This window comes from Sceloporus occidentalis, unplaced genomic scaffold, assembly GCF_023333645.1.
Source record: "Sceloporus occidentalis isolate IW3139 unplaced genomic scaffold, rSceOcc1.0.p SCAF_265, whole genome shotgun sequence".
In the NCBI taxonomy this organism is placed as follows: domain Eukaryota; kingdom Metazoa; phylum Chordata; class Lepidosauria; order Squamata; family Phrynosomatidae; genus Sceloporus; species Sceloporus occidentalis.
The window spans coordinates 900,569-915,927 of record NW_028317245.1 but is presented as its reverse complement, the minus strand read 5'-3'; the positions used below and the strand labels follow the sequence as shown (position 1 = coordinate 915,927).

Genomic DNA, 15,359 nt, shown 5'->3' with positions numbered 1-15,359 from the left:
TAAAGGTAAGTGTTCTGCCCTTGTTCCGTTCTGAGGAGTCCCTCTTGACTTTAGAAGATGCATTAGAAAATACTTGGATTTCTTTGGGCTAAAGGAATGTAGCCTAAATGTATTTTCTTTTTTGTAGGCTCAATATGTTTATTATACCAGACCAGTAAGCCTTTCACAGTCCACAATTATGGTGCTATGATTACACTCCCATGACTCTATCCTATGCAAAACCTATGGGTTTTGCAGTTTAAGAAGTAGTACTTAGAATTCTCTGCTAGAGAGCAATAGTTCCTCCCAAAACAACAAGCCCTAGGATTCCATGGGATGCAGCCAAGATACTTAATGTGGAATCATAGCACTGTAACTATGCAGTGTGAAACGGCTCAAGGTTCCAAGTTCACTGATAGTTGTGGTTCCTTGCTTCACTCTTTCTGCTTTTTCTCCCTGCAGGGTAGTCCAGATGCTGCAGTGCCGCCAGCTGATGCCATGACCCAGACGTTCCCAGCTCAATACCCTCCACCACCACCTCAGGCCCGGCTGCCTCCACAGTATCATCTCCACAGCACCCCTTCAGAGTACCCATCTCCAACATCGGCAGATCATAATCTACGCATCTTTCCTGAGCAAGGAGCAGCTGCACCTGAGCCATTGCCGCTGCCACCACCACCTGCCGTAAGTAGGGGCTGAGTGTTTGGTGGTCTCATTCTGGGAAATCTCAACAACTACTGAGATAAGGGGTTGTCTTCTGGAGAAGCTGGGGCTGAGCTGAGGCTGAGCTATATAATGTCCCCACCATGATCATTGTGTCATAGTTTCCCCAAGATCATTCTGGTGTCAGTAGGTCAAAGATCTGGACTCTTGTCTAACTTTAAAAAGCAAAGTCAACTTGGCAAAGAGAGCTAGTTGACACTATAACCTTTCAGTACCATCTCCCCTAACCTTATCTCACCTCCTCTTGTGTCCCAGAAATAAGTACTGTAGTTTTGGGCAATGCTAATTCCTTTTATTGCAGAAGCCAAACTCCGTGACGGCTACTAGAGTGTTTGGCAAGTGGGTTTTCTGAAACGAGTGAGGCATTTTAGGATTAAGCAAGGCTTACAGTGGGTGACATGGTGCACAGAATTTTGACCAAGTCTGCCTTAGTGCCAGAATCTGTTTGGATTCTCAGGGTTGTGCAATAATACAGAGGAGTGTCTCTGACAAAGAATCATGGAATCATAGGCTGGAAAGGATCACGAGGGCCAAAGAGTCTTTACACACATCACAAAGTAAATGTCAACCCCCCCCCCCATCCTTTAGAATTTAAGAGGGGAGGAGAGAAAGTACATCCAAAGTAAAGTAATGGTGTACTTTCAGGAGCTAGCATGGACTCTAGTCTGTGGCTCATCGTTTTAGAAATTAAGCACAGGATAGGAATCGGCTTCCTATGAGATTCTTTTCTCCGTAGATCAGGTGTGTGTGTTTGTAAATTCAGAGATGGGCATGGGTGTGAGGAAACTCCTGGACAAACCCCAGTCCTACATTTATTATTTCTATGTATTTATTTAGAAGATCGCCCTCTGTACATCCATTTAGTGGGTTGAGAGATGGTAAATAAATGCCTTAAATGTAATAAATAGGATTTATGAGCCACCTTTTAAAGTTAGTCCTCAGAGGGAGTTAAATTAAAGCTTCATTGCATTGTATACACAGAAACGAAAATGAAGTCTAAAATCAAGAGCTTGGGAAAGTTACCTTTTTGTAGCTCAGCTCCCAAATTCCACCAGACAACACGATCTTGGACTCAATTTTCTCTAGAGCTCATAAGGAATAAGCCCTTAAACTTGATCCCATTGTCAGTGCCCAAACCTGGGGCACATGGAAGGGGGGCATACTTTCCAATGTTCCGTAGATTAAAATTGGAACATGTCTGGATCTGGCTAAGCAACATCAACATTTTTGATGGCAAAAATTATTAATGAGGAAGAACACACAAGATAAGAGGGGTTGCAGCAGTTTGCTTTTTCTTTGAGCCTCTTGGGAAAGGCAAGAATCTACCCCCCCCCCCTTGTCCCAAGATTAATTGAATTCAAACATCTTTTGCATGCTGAACTCAGTTTGTAGTAACTGAAGCAAGCTGAGAACAAAGGGAGAAAGTGGGAGGATGAGATTAAAATAGGGGCATTTTAAAAACAGCTGAAAAAGTGAGGATTAATCGGCACTGTCCCTGAGAAATTGTGACCGTTAGAAGTTATGGGAGAAACGCCACTGGTCATGCTGGGGCTTGTGATCCAAAAAAATCAACTTTTGAAAAGTTTGATTATGGGCCAAGCTAAACAGGCAAGTCATTAGGACTCATTTATGACACTGTAATGATAGGGTCTGGTGGGCATTGTGTGGAATTCCATAATAGCAGATAAATTCCAACAGATATTAAAAATCCATCTCCCATGGATTCTGTCTGTCACGCCAGAGGTCACAATGCCTGCAATTCTTTTTGCTTCTTCTTATCTAATAAATCAAGATTATCCATGCTTTCCCAAAGATGGGTCACAAATTTTCCTGCAGTTCCACATTCTCTCTGGTCATCAGCTTATTGCTTATGTTCCATCCTCCTTCATTAAAGTATTATGCATCTCCCTTTAAATTTCCCTTAAAGAGTGGTTAGACTTCTAAGGAAGGATTAACATGGAGGAGGAAAGATTTGCCTTTTTCTTTGGTCTAGTGGTGGGGGGAAGAATCTCCGCTGAAGTAGGGAGACTTTAAAATATCCTGTTCATTAGCCTCAATGAATAAATGGCTGAGAGTTCCCAATATTCTACATTGCACATGGAAAGGTTGCCAGCTTTTGAAGGGCAGTCACCCCTTATGAGGCCTAAGATCATTTCCACCAGTCTGCTGGCAATCTTGTTTAGCTCCATTAAACTTGCCTAATGGCTTCCATGTCACTGAGGTAGTGAATCTATTTTGGATTTCAGGCCAAATTGAAAAGAAATTATGCAAGGTGCTCAGCCCTATCCCCACAATATGTTCAGTACCTTGAGGACTCTTGTAAAGTTTGGCCTAAAACCTGAGTGTATTTACTGCTACACTATTATGTATATTACCATGTGAAATCTGGTTTAACTCCATGCCATGCAAAATGGCACTAAGTGTCTGCAAAAGGGACAGGGTACTCTAGACTACCATTCATTTTTATCTTAATAATACTCAGCATTTATATAGCACATTTCAAATGTTCAGAGCATTCCAGATATTCTTTCTCACTAATACAACAGCCCTGCAAGGGAGACCAATCCCTCCCCCTAAAATTGGAAGCGGAAGGTCTGAAGCTGAGGGGATAGTGACTTCCCAAAGGCCAATCACAGCTTATATTTATTTAGAAGTTAGCCTTGCTTTGTGCAATGAGATTTACTCCCAAGTAAGCATGTATATGATTACAGCCACAGTAATTTTATGTTTCAAGAAAGATTTCAAAGACCAGCCTCCTTCAAATTCTTAACTGCTGCACTATAGCTTAACACTAAGAGAATGCAGGACTGTCATTTTGAGAGGTATCAACTTTACAGAGTTTCTCACATTGACAGTCACATCCCCAAACTATAGTTCACAAGATTTCTCAGAGACGTCATGACACTTAATAGTGCCATAAATCTGAAGTGTTTGTCATGCCATGGATGATAGGTTCTGACATTTAAACACTTCCGGATGACAGTCTCTCCAGTAGCTAAAGTGAACTGCAAATGCAAGGCTGTGCAGTGCTATTCCAGTCATGACTCTTCTTAATACAGTTATTTGATTATGGCAGAAACCATACTTTAGTGGCCAAGTGCATGCTCTGCATGCAGAAGTTCCTGGGTTCATTTTTTTGGACTCTTCTCATAGGACTGGGAAGATTCCTGTCTAAAAAACCTTAGAGAGCCACTGGGAGTAGGCAGGCCTGAGCAACATGGGAAAGTGGCCTAAATTGGTGTAACAGGACTGGGGAGTGTATGGCACTCTTGATACTGATGAACTGCTAATCCCATCATTCTTCACCATTGGCCAAACTGGCAGGGGCTAATGGAAAATGGAGTCCTTCAGCACCTGGAGATCACATTCCCCAAGCTTGTAATATTGTTTCACCAAGTGTTATTATGCTAACAGGGTCTATAGGACTAACCCTTTGGAACCAGCCCATGAAGCATTTTCTTTAATGAACGTTTGATCATAGCAATTGGCAGGCAATTATATTTGGCTTCATATCACACAAAAATTCACTTGCCAATTTTGCTGTGCATTGTTTAAAAGGAGAGGGAAAAGCCAAACAAGGATTTGTTTGTTTTCTTTTGGTCTGTCACTATCTAACAGGGGTAGTGCAGCCAGGTGTCACAGAGCTCCTGTGTCAGTAATATTTTGGTTGAAGAGGGGGTTTCAGCAGGTATGTCTTACACAGCAAGACAAACTGTATCCCCTGAGACACCTTCTTCTACACATGTATTAAAAGTGCAATGCTTCTGTCTTCTTTTGCCTCTAGCTACCCCTGGGCAGAGATCAGTGCCATCTCACCCAGGTTTGAAAAGATGACTGTTGCTTACACTTTATACATTGGATTTCCACTAATCTAAATCTATGGTCATGCAGGTCTTGCGAACATTTGAAGTGCTACAAAAACCTGTTTACCAGATGCAAAGGTAGCAGAAACAAATAAACATTTTGCAAACAACAGTGCTTTTACTGGTTTACTTTGCAAGGTTGTTGCCACAAGGATTATTAAAGAACAAATCTGGAGGAGTGTTATATATGTGCAAAGTATTAATATACAGAATGCATCTACAAAAGAGACCAGCTTTGTTTGCTCAGCAAATTTCTAATAACAAACTTGGCCACACATACATGTCAGTATTTTTAGGTTTGTGTTGTTGTTGTGTGCCTTCAAGTCATTTCTGACTTATGGCGACCTTATCACAGGGTTTTCTTGGTGAGATCTCGAGTGGGGGTTGCCTTTACCTTCCTCTGTGACCCACTGGGTTTTCATGGCTGAGTGAGGATTTGAACCCTGATCACCAGAGTAGTAGTCCAGCACTCAAACTACTCCTCCTCACTGTGTCTTATATTTTCTTAGATTACCAGAGGGTGAAAATAGCTCTGCCTGGTTGTCTGCTGGCAGTTTTTACTTGACCTAGATGACCCAGTGAGTTTTACAAATTTGGCATTCTGTCAGGTTGGACTGTCTTGATCCTTTACTACCTCCAAAAGTACTATTACATATAAGGACAATATGATATGATAGATATCAAGTAGATGCAATTTGAAAGTTTCAGATTAGGACTTGTGGATGCAGCTCTCCAGAACTAGGCAACTCCTAATTCCTGCTCAGAAGAAAGCAATAAGAGCTTTGCTTTTCCATTTTTACACATCTCCGGAGGTCTCCTTTTTCACTTTTCCGGGTAACAACTTATTCTGTCTTCCCAGAGCCTGTGACCATGAAGGAGATGGCCTTCTGTGTGTCCATATTGAGTAACACTTTTTTCTCCAGCCAAGACAGCTGCACCCCTATCAGATTCCCTGTTCTCTCTCTTTCAATCCATCTCCCTCCCATCTTTCACCATCTTCACCAGCAGCTGTTTATCTTCATGGGACAAGTGGTGTGTCAGTGATAGCCCCTCTCAAGGACACAGTGTCCTCCATGAGACTGTACACAGAGAAGGCACAAGTCAGTTTCATGCCAAAATAGAAAACCCAAATGGTACCCCTTTCCTTTTTCTGGTTGTAAAATAGTGGTGGTAATAACAACAACAACAACAACAACAACAACAAAAATGGGCAATTGTCTGAATTCCAGCTGCATCCCCCAGTATACCACTTGAAGCATCCTGCCTCATTTTGCTATAAAGTAGGACGGTGCAACAATTCCAAAGAAAACTCAAAGCCTGCTCAGACCTATTTCACAGTTGCCTAATTTGGCCTCCCCCCTTGTTGTCTAAACTGTCATAATGTTGCTAATGTGGTGGGGAGATCTAGCCTGCCCTTGTTCCATTTAGTGGCAGCACAAGCTGGGGGAACCAGGAGGAGGTCAAGCTTTTAATAGCATAGAGGTAAACATGATCACCTGCTAATTCTTGCAAGTCAAATTGTTGTTAAAGGCACAGCTGAAAGGACTGATTCAGAATCAGCAACTGTACAGTCATCAGTCCATGGCTTGGTTGTTCTTTATCCAGACTACATTTGATGTCTTTGCCTGAACGAGGACACAAAATGGTGGAAATGATCTTGATTCAAGGGTGACCAATGGTTCCTGTGTCAGAGGAAACAATGAATCTGCATCAGAGCCTAGAAAATTTTTTAAAGGAGCTGTACAAGGTGTTGCAGTTATTTTGGGTGTACAGTCCATTATTTCTATTATTCTTATAGTTATTTTGGGTGTACACTAAGCAGTGCCTTAGTGGTTAAGACGCCAGTTCTGCTGATCGGAAGATCGGAAGGTTGGCAGTTCAAGGCCTGAGTGCTGCATGATGGGATGAGCTCCCATCACTAGTCTCAGCTTCTGCCAACCTAGCAGTTTGAAAGCATGCAAATGCAAATACAGTAGATAGATAGATACCAATGCCAGCTCTTCAGCTTAGAAACGGAGATGAGCATCGCACCCTACAGTTGGTTTTGACGACATTCATGTCAAGGGACTACTTTTACCTTTTACAGTCCAGCACTTTGGATAGCCCATTTGAAATCTGGATTAAAATTTTAACCGATTCACTTCCCAGTCATCAGCATCTGCCGTTGTCTCTAATCCTGCTCTAGTTCAAAACACACTGCAGAAATAATTCAGTTTAAGACCACTTAAACTGCCCTGGTTCAACACTAGGGAATTCTAGGAATGGTAGAGAACTCTGGTGCCACAATAAACTACGATTCCCAGGGTTCCCTAGCACTAAACCAGGGCAGTTAGAGTGGTCTTAAACGGGATTATTTCTGCAGTGTATTTTGGATCTTAGTTACCTGTTTCCAGTTCTTTTCTGCTAGTTCAGGTTATCATCTTTCCCACCCTTCAAGACCGGGACATCTCCAGAGAATGGCAAGTTGGGCCATTGCTGAATGCCCTAAAACTGGAAGAGGACATCCATCCACAAAATATTGTGTTTTATGGTTTCTAGAATGAAAACTCCAATACCTTTAATGGTTCTGTAGAACAGAGAACTTCAGTAGGTGCTGCTTGTTGTCGGGTTGGTCAAAGGTACAGGAGCCCTACCAGTTTTTCAGGCTGCAACTCTAGACTATATCCACTTTGCACAAGAAGATCTGTCATGGCCAAGGAGAATTCTCAGTCTCCACATCCTGATTCTTTTTGGTTGGGCAGGGGGATTAAGGACGCCATGCCTGGAGTACATCGTGATCCTGAGAGCTATGGTCTGAAAATGTAACTTTTCTAAATTCTGCCAGAGTCCTGTGAATGAAGAGCAGCCAGAGGTCTTGAAGCTGCCTGTCAATGGTTAGACTGAACAGGCAGGCTCACAGGTCACCTGGCCAGTCTTCCCTACTGTGGTGAGATGCACTGGCTAAACTGTAGTCATTGTGACTAATTTTTACATATCTTGATGTAATGTATCTTTACGTATAAATTAGCACAAGCAAACTTGTCATACTATTTTCTTTAAGTAATGTTTTAAAAACCCTAGATTACCTCCTCTTTGCACTTGCCACAGAGGTCAAAGAAGAGACTGCTGGAATGAGTCTATAATGTGTGTATGTGTGTGTATCCTTTTTCCTTTCCTCCTTTCTCTCCCATCTTCTGGAAAGTAGCTGCTAAGTACCATCAGCAAAAGAACTCCTGATATGTAGTAAATTCACCCCCTGCAATGACCACTGTATCTTTTCTGGATTAGGGCCTTTCCTGGGGTGTTAACAGCAGCCTTCGTGGACCTCCCATCAAACTCAGGTTTTCTCCCAGGCATCTTGGACTCCATCACATTTCTCTTGTTATAGCCTAATTAATCCATGAGTAGTTAACCTTTTACTCACTGTGCAAGTGCACCTGCCTGTCTTCTCACCCTGACACCTCCCTGCCCCACCACTCCTGTGCATTTGAAACACCCTCCCACCCAATGAATCTTGGTACGAGAATTTAATCCCTGTTGAACTTGTCTTTATGAGCAAAGAGCCCATATTGTATTTGAGGGATGCTTCTGGCTGGCAGTGGGAGGATGGGGGAAATGTATGATGAATTGCTTTGGTTCGGGATGGGAGGGACAATGGGTAGGTGGTGGAGAATGGTTGAAGGCCCAAGGGGGTTTGGCTAGTGCCTGGTGGATTGCTTGCATTTCAGAGTGGCCCAAATCTTGTGTGTATCTGTTGTGTTTTAATAGCAACATGATAGGCGCTCCTTGCCGCAGGTGCCGTAAACTCAGTCATTCTCACAGCACAGCCTAAGAGCATATATGCATGCTGACTCAGTGTATGTTCATTGTGGATATTATTATTATTATTATTATTATTATTATTATTATTATTATTTAAAGAGACCTTGTAACACCTTTGAAACTACCTGAAAGAAAGAGGTTGGCAGCATGAGTTTTTGTAGGCTTAAATCTACTTCTTCAGATGCATTTGGTGGAGTGGAAAGCCCACTCCACAAAAACTCATGCCGCCAACTTCTTTCTTTCAGTTAGTCTCAAAGGTGCTACAAGATCTCTTTATATACTGGTTTTACAGACTAACATGGCTATGTTTTTGAATTTTACCATTATTATTATTATTATCTTCCTTTCCCCTAGTCTGAGACTCAAAGCTGCTTGCAACAATTAAAAAACTTTGTTTAAAAACACACAAAGTACAAAAGTCAAAACAATTAAACAATCAGAAAAAATAAAACCAGGTTAAACCATATATTAAAACACACAAACATGCACAGCATTTAGCAATATTGTATGCATTATGTAAGATGGGCCTTGTGTCATCACTCATCAAATGCCTGTCAGAATAGAAAAATCTTTGCTTGTTTGCAAAGGGTGAGAGCAAAAAGGTAAGGAAGGAAAGGTCGGAGGGAATCTTCCTTTTGATGATGGATGAAGCCTGGGCCTTAATACGTCTTTGGTGTTTTGTTTCAAAGCCAATTTATTTTCCTCCTTTTCTCTATCCCCATCTCTCCTCAGCATCAATGAGACCAGAAGGAGGGGTAAAACCACAGGAATGGGGAAAATAAAAACCAGAGGCAACTTTATTAAAGTTAAGTCATTGCCTACCCCCATTCACCACTGATTCACTGCTGAGGGTGGTTCAATTTATAGGAAGATTTCTATGAGCACCATTAGCTTCTATATCTGGAAAAACAACTTGAGATAGGAGAATTTTTAAGTGGGGAAACAGTGCAGGCAGGGGAGGGTTAAGCATGCTCTTCCTCCACAAAAACGCACAGCTTCCCAAGGCTGCTTTTTATTTTTGTTTTTAAAAAGTTAAGACATAGCCGTTTGTTTCTTGTGCAATGTCTGTTCTGATTATGAAGTGGTAAGGTCCAGACAAAGTTCACTTCCTTTGCTGTCTGTGAAAACAAGCCCATGAAGTTAGTTTGTGACCAGCCCATTGCATAGTGGCACCTAGTATGGCTACAAATCATATGTTTTGTACACACACACACACATAGAGTCCCTCAATGCTTCTTTGTACATGTGTTGCTGTCATCCTTACATGTAGTCCTTAAGCATCCCTCCCAATAGGCCCTGCCTCTCATTGGTAGACAGTATAGAAGTGGGGCTGATACCTTCCATAACGGAGGGTGGTAAATCCACTTGCATTTTAACCCAAAGTTTAAAGGAGTTCTCCATGTTGCTGATTCTTAGGAGTTTTTCACACAGCTAAAAAACCCGGCTTACCTTTCCCAGTTTGAATTCTCTTCCAGGATGCAGCTGGATACTATCACTCGAATTTTGCCACCAATGCTGCCTCTCACCTAAAACCTGCCTAAATCCAAGCTCCCAGCCATACTCAGTTGGCTGATTTGCAAAGTCAGGGACTTCCCAGCTTTGCAAATCGGCCAGCTGAGCGCAGTTTCTAGCTGGGTTTTAGGTGAGAGATGGCATCAGTGGCAAAATGTGAGCGATAATATTCGGCTGCATTCCAAAAGAGGATTCAAACCGGGAAAGGTAAGCCACATTTTTAGCTGTGCAAAAAAACTCCATAGCCCTCACCTTGGGCAACTCCTCTTAAGTTCAGGCTGCTGCTGTATAGTTGAGTGGTTCCCCAATATGGTTTGTTTGGGAACCACTGGAATAGCCTGTAGCAGATTCAAAGACAAGTTCAACGTTGTCCCTATGCCAGATTGATTGCTTTTCTGGCTATTCTCCCAGTCATTTAAGCCATTGCAAGAGAGGCTGCACACACCTCGCCATGCTCTCGGAATGTTGCATCGTGGTGGTGTTCTGCATCTTGAGTTGGATAGGTCCATCTGCATGGAGAAAAGAGAGGTGCAAGTTTGGGATTGTTCTCTGTGTCACCTGGTATGTCTGTCCAAATCTTCTACACAAAGTTCCCACAAATTGCTTTTCTCTCCACTAATGTTCTCCTGTATGCTGGTGTGTGTGTGTACGTGTGTGTCCATCCTGTTCATTAACCCCAGTGAATAATGTTTGCTGGTACATTGGAACATTTACTTTTTGGTTGGTGATGAGGAGAGAAGATTTGGAAGAAGAGTGGATCTGCTTTTGGGTAATGAGATTTGGTGGAAACAAGATGAGATCTAATTTCCATTGGCCTTCTTGGCCATATTGGGGAACCACTGGACTATACTTTCAAGTCTTCACATCTTCTGACAAATGAGCAAACTTTGAGCCTTCACAGAATCTAGCAATATATAGAAAGGGTCAAATTGCAAACTGTGAGGCTCATGCAGTTAGCAGTTGAGTGAATGCTTTCAATGAATAAATGGCAGGCATGGGAACTCAATCTGGATTGGGACCCTTTCCAGACATAGGTATAGGGCTCTAACTCTTTGCCCTGTTCATCAGTTTGGTTCTGGATTTTACTATTTACTCTTAAAGAACTATCCACAATAAAAATTACTTACTGTAAAATGGTGTTGTGTTTAGTTGTACCCCAGCCAGTTTCATATGGCTTCCCAGACAGAAGAACCCTGTCCCTCTTGCTGAACTTGAAGTGTCCCTTCAAGTACCAGTCAGGAGAATGCATGAGTGAATGTTTCCCCCATGTAAAATATTAAAATAAAACCCCATGCAGATCACATACTACTGTGTCAGGAAGAAATCTAGTAGGTTAGAACTCCTCTCCTTGACGTGCTGATATTCTTTGTGCAAACATGTTCAGCATTTTTAATTACTTGAAAGAACATTCAAACATAGGGATCTCCACTTGAACTCTAAAATGATCCATAATAATATTAATGATTTATCTGCTACATTTCATACATTATCTTTCTGCTGAAAGAAGGCTCACTAAGATTTAATAGGCACAATACAAAAGACAAAACACATCAAGAGGGAAGTGGAACACTAGCAGGTACCGGCCCGCTTATGTTTTTGCATAATGACCATGTCCAATGAGCACTTAGGACAGTGCTAGGAAAGACAGGAAGCCAAATGGTTTATCTAAATTCATGACATGATACCTTGTGCATAATAATTTCCTTCTCTCCAAAACCAAAACTGACTGTAGCATTGGAAGTTTCTCTGGAAGATCAGACACTGCAGACTCCCATAATTTCTCACCAGGGATTATGCTGACCAGGGCTTTTGGTAGTTGCATTCCAAAACCTTTTGAAGGCCAGAGGTTCCCTATTCCTGTTTAAGGGCATGCATCTAGAAACACACCAGGTGGTAACGGTTAGTAATAATGACAGTCATGGCAATAATGATTATTTTGCTTTGCTCCAAATGTGCTAGCTTAGAGGAAATCAAGATTTCCAGCCCATTCAGGTGGCAGATGTTTTTTCTTCCATTCTATGCACAAATGGAAAAGGCAATCACAGAAAACTCCAACTTTCCATGAAAGCTTCAAATATCCAGTCATGCTGTGACTACTGCGGTGATCAAGCAGGCAGAATGCAGCCCACAGGCTGAGACAGAGTTGAATATTGATTTTTCTAAAAAAGAAAAAAAAAAACACCACCAACAACAGAACAACACACCTTTTGTTTCCTTTTGTAACCCATTCTGAAGATTCTAGTTATTTGCAAAAAGTGGTTTCATTTTTTTCTTGCAATGTTGGGTGGCTGGGAAATCATACTTTCTCAAGGCCACCCACCAAGTTGTATGTGTCAGAGCACAGAATGGGAAGTGCATGTTCCATAGCCCAACTAATAACTTGATCTTCTGCTACTCTCCCAGGTGGCAGTGCACATGCCATTGAATTTGGCAGCGAAGCTCACTTTTGTATTAATAAAATGTACCCAAATATCATCATCATGGCAAAGAACCATTGATTGCTCCGATTTGCCTAATTGCTTATCTAAAGGCCCAGTCACATGGCTGTGGGATTTGGGGAATCATATTCAACAAAAACCCAAACATTCCTAAGCTATGCTCAAATAGCAAGTACCAGGAAAAGACTCAAAGATGCTGACCTGAGACCTGCCTCTCAGAACTGTAGACAGTTCTAGGCAAGAATTGTTTCTGGATTTTGGATATTTTTGGATTTTGGAGTACGTGTATTTGCATATACTGTATATACATAATGAGACATCTTGGAGATAGGACCCAAGTCTAAACACAAAATTCATTTATGTTTCATATACACATAACACCCATAGCCTGAAGGTAATTTTATACAATATTTTAAATAATTTTATGCATGAAACAAAGTTTGTGTACACTGAGCCAATAGAAAGCAAAGGTATCTCAGTCACCCATGAAAAAGGTTTTAGTTTTTGGAATATTTTGGATTTCAGAATTCCCAGTAAGGGAGAGTCAACCTGTCTACCAATAATGCAAAGCTGTGGAAGGGAGCTTCTTGCATTCAGCACCAGGATGAAGTTTGCCAATGATTTTCAGTTCCAAGTTCTCCACCAACATCATGCACATTGGTCTCCTTCCATTCAGCATATAAAGGTTTGAGTAGCCACCAGATGTTCCATGGAACAGCTAATGAGTATGACGTCCACCCTTTCTGTTAACCGATCTCTCGTGTCATCTTTCCACCCCATTCCTATACAGCCCCAGAGAACTGTAGTCATCTTGTAAATCTTCTTTTCCCTCATGATTGCATGTAACATGAATTGGCTAATATCCATTGTGGAGAGTTACCCAGCCTTGGCCATCTTGTTTCGTCAGAGGCTGGATGAATGCCAGCCTCTCAGGTCCAGAGTTGTCTTATGTCCACCATGCAGAGGTGCAAGGGGAGGGTTGCCTTAGTGGTGTGCATGATCCTGCTTCATTTCCTCTCCACCTATCCTACACCATCCCACCCCCCAGCAGCCAGAAGAGGTCCCTGCACCTGAGCTGTCTCCTGAGACAGAGGAAACTGAAAGCACTGAGAACAAGAGCCAGCCCAAACGCCTTCATGTGTCCAACATCCCCTTCCGCTTTCGTGATCCAGACCTGCGACAGATGTTTGGGGTGAGTCCATCCTACACATAATAAGACATGTCTGCTTTCTCTATGTTGTATTACATGAGCAGAAGTAGGGGAGCTTGGCCAGGGAGTGGGGCTGGGAGGGTCCAAAGCAAAGAAGGTCTGAGGCTTGGCCAGGAGACTGAGGGACCTTCTAGACATCATCTGTGGGTCTGGGTAAACTGCCCACTTTTACTGGACACTGATGCTACTCACTTCTTTGCTCTCTGCTGGCTCTAGAGGCAGGGGATGGCATGACCATAGTGAATGCAAAAGGAGGTAGGCTACCGATGTCACATTTCGAGATATGGCAAGAAGGGGGACAGTCTTGTGGTGTTTGATATAAGTTGAATCTCCATAATGGAGATGCAAGTGGCATTGCTCTGACTGAATTTTCAGGGAAGTATCCCAAGTATTTGTAACAGACAATGGTATAAAATCTTGGTCTGTAATTTTTACACGTGATCATGGAAATGTTCTCTAGAGAAGAACTGCTGTGTTTATTGCCTTTGTTGATCACTTTCTTTCCTTCTCTTTTCTAGCAATTTGGGAAAATCCTAGATGTGGAGATCATCTTTAATGAGCGTGGGTCAAAGGTATCAGCTACCAAGAGAGAGGGGGGGGGGGGGAGTCTAGGGTGTCTTAGACAACGCTGCTCTGTGCCAAGTTTTTTTTCCTCACAGTTGCACCATAGAAGCTCAGGATTTTGATGTTGGCAGGGCCAGCTGAACTGCATGAGCCATACAAAGGTTTTGTAGAGGATGCAGTTTTAAAGAAGGTTTTAAAGAATGCTACAAATGCGACACACAATCCAGTTGGTTGTGCTCCTGCATCCTTGTAAGAGATTCTGGGACATCTCTTTTGGATCATGGGATGCATCTTTTGTGGGTGGCCACATGGGTCTGATTAAACACGTTTAAAATTCAGGTATTATCAGACCAAAATCCAATTAGGCCAGCATTCAGCTCCTGGCCATCATCAATTAGATGCTTCCACAATTACTATGAGCAAGGCTTCAAGGTGGTGGCCCTTCTCCCTTGCTAATCTCACCTAACAACTGGTATTAAGTTGCATGCTGTCTCTGAACATGCAGCTGTTGAAGCTTATAGCCATTCATAGATTCAACTTCCATGAATTTGTCTAGTCTCTTTCTGAGATCATCTAAGACAATGGCCCTCATTGCTCCTTGGTTTAGTGAATTCCCCAAGCCTGTTGGGCTTTCTCTCCCAAATCTAGGGCATTTTTATCAATCCAATTTCTCTGGATGACACCTTGTTTATAATGCATTATTGTTGGCTCCAAGATGAGATTTTAAAGAACAGATGAATCCTTGGTAAAACAGCCTGGGTTGGTAGGGGATGGGTGGAGATGTAGTCTAGCATATCTTGAAGAAAAACTTCCGTAGGATACAATAAATATTCAATTGTAGTATTCAATTACTGCTAAATTCAAGGGGGGTTCTTGGCAGCAGGGCTCCATCTGAGGGAACTAGCTGCTGTTAATGTTTCCATCAGAAGATCTTTCGTGCTTACTAAGATATTTTCTCTTAGGGTTTTGGCTTTGTCACCTTTGAAAACAGCCAAGATGCTGACCGGGCACGAGAGAAGCTGAACAGTAGCATTGTAGAAGGGAGGAAGATTGAGGTGAGAAGTTACCACATTCTATGGAGTTTATCACATGGGATGGATCCCATGCAGAAACTTGATTTAATGTTCATGTTAACCCAAACAGAAATTAGAAATAGCCCACAAAAAGGGGTACTTTTTCAGACAACGTTCCATCAATGAGAAATAATGTGACATTAATCCGAACGCAAAGTCAACAAAACCCATTCCTTTTTACTTTCAGGAACTTCCA

The 15,359-nt window shown here is 42.1% G+C and overlaps 1 protein-coding gene across 5 annotated transcripts in view; it reads left to right on the top strand.

The window, feature by feature from the left end:
• LOC149275817 (RNA binding protein fox-1 homolog 1-like) overlaps positions 1-15,359 on the top strand; it is a 44,197-nt gene that overhangs the window by 12,941 nt on the left and 15,897 nt on the right. For 3 of the 5 annotated variants that reach the window (XM_089504291.1, XM_089504293.1, XM_089504295.1), the window contains exons 2-5: positions 442-663; positions 13,365-13,508; positions 14,045-14,098; positions 15,053-15,145. In XM_089504291.1, the coding sequence (XP_089360417.1) occupies positions 442-663; positions 13,365-13,508; positions 14,045-14,098; positions 15,053-15,145 (513 nt within the window). The remainder of the gene's footprint in view (positions 1-441; positions 664-13,364; positions 13,509-14,044; positions 14,099-15,052; positions 15,146-15,359) is intronic. The other 2 variants (XM_089504292.1, XM_089504294.1) reach the window with 1 other exon arrangement.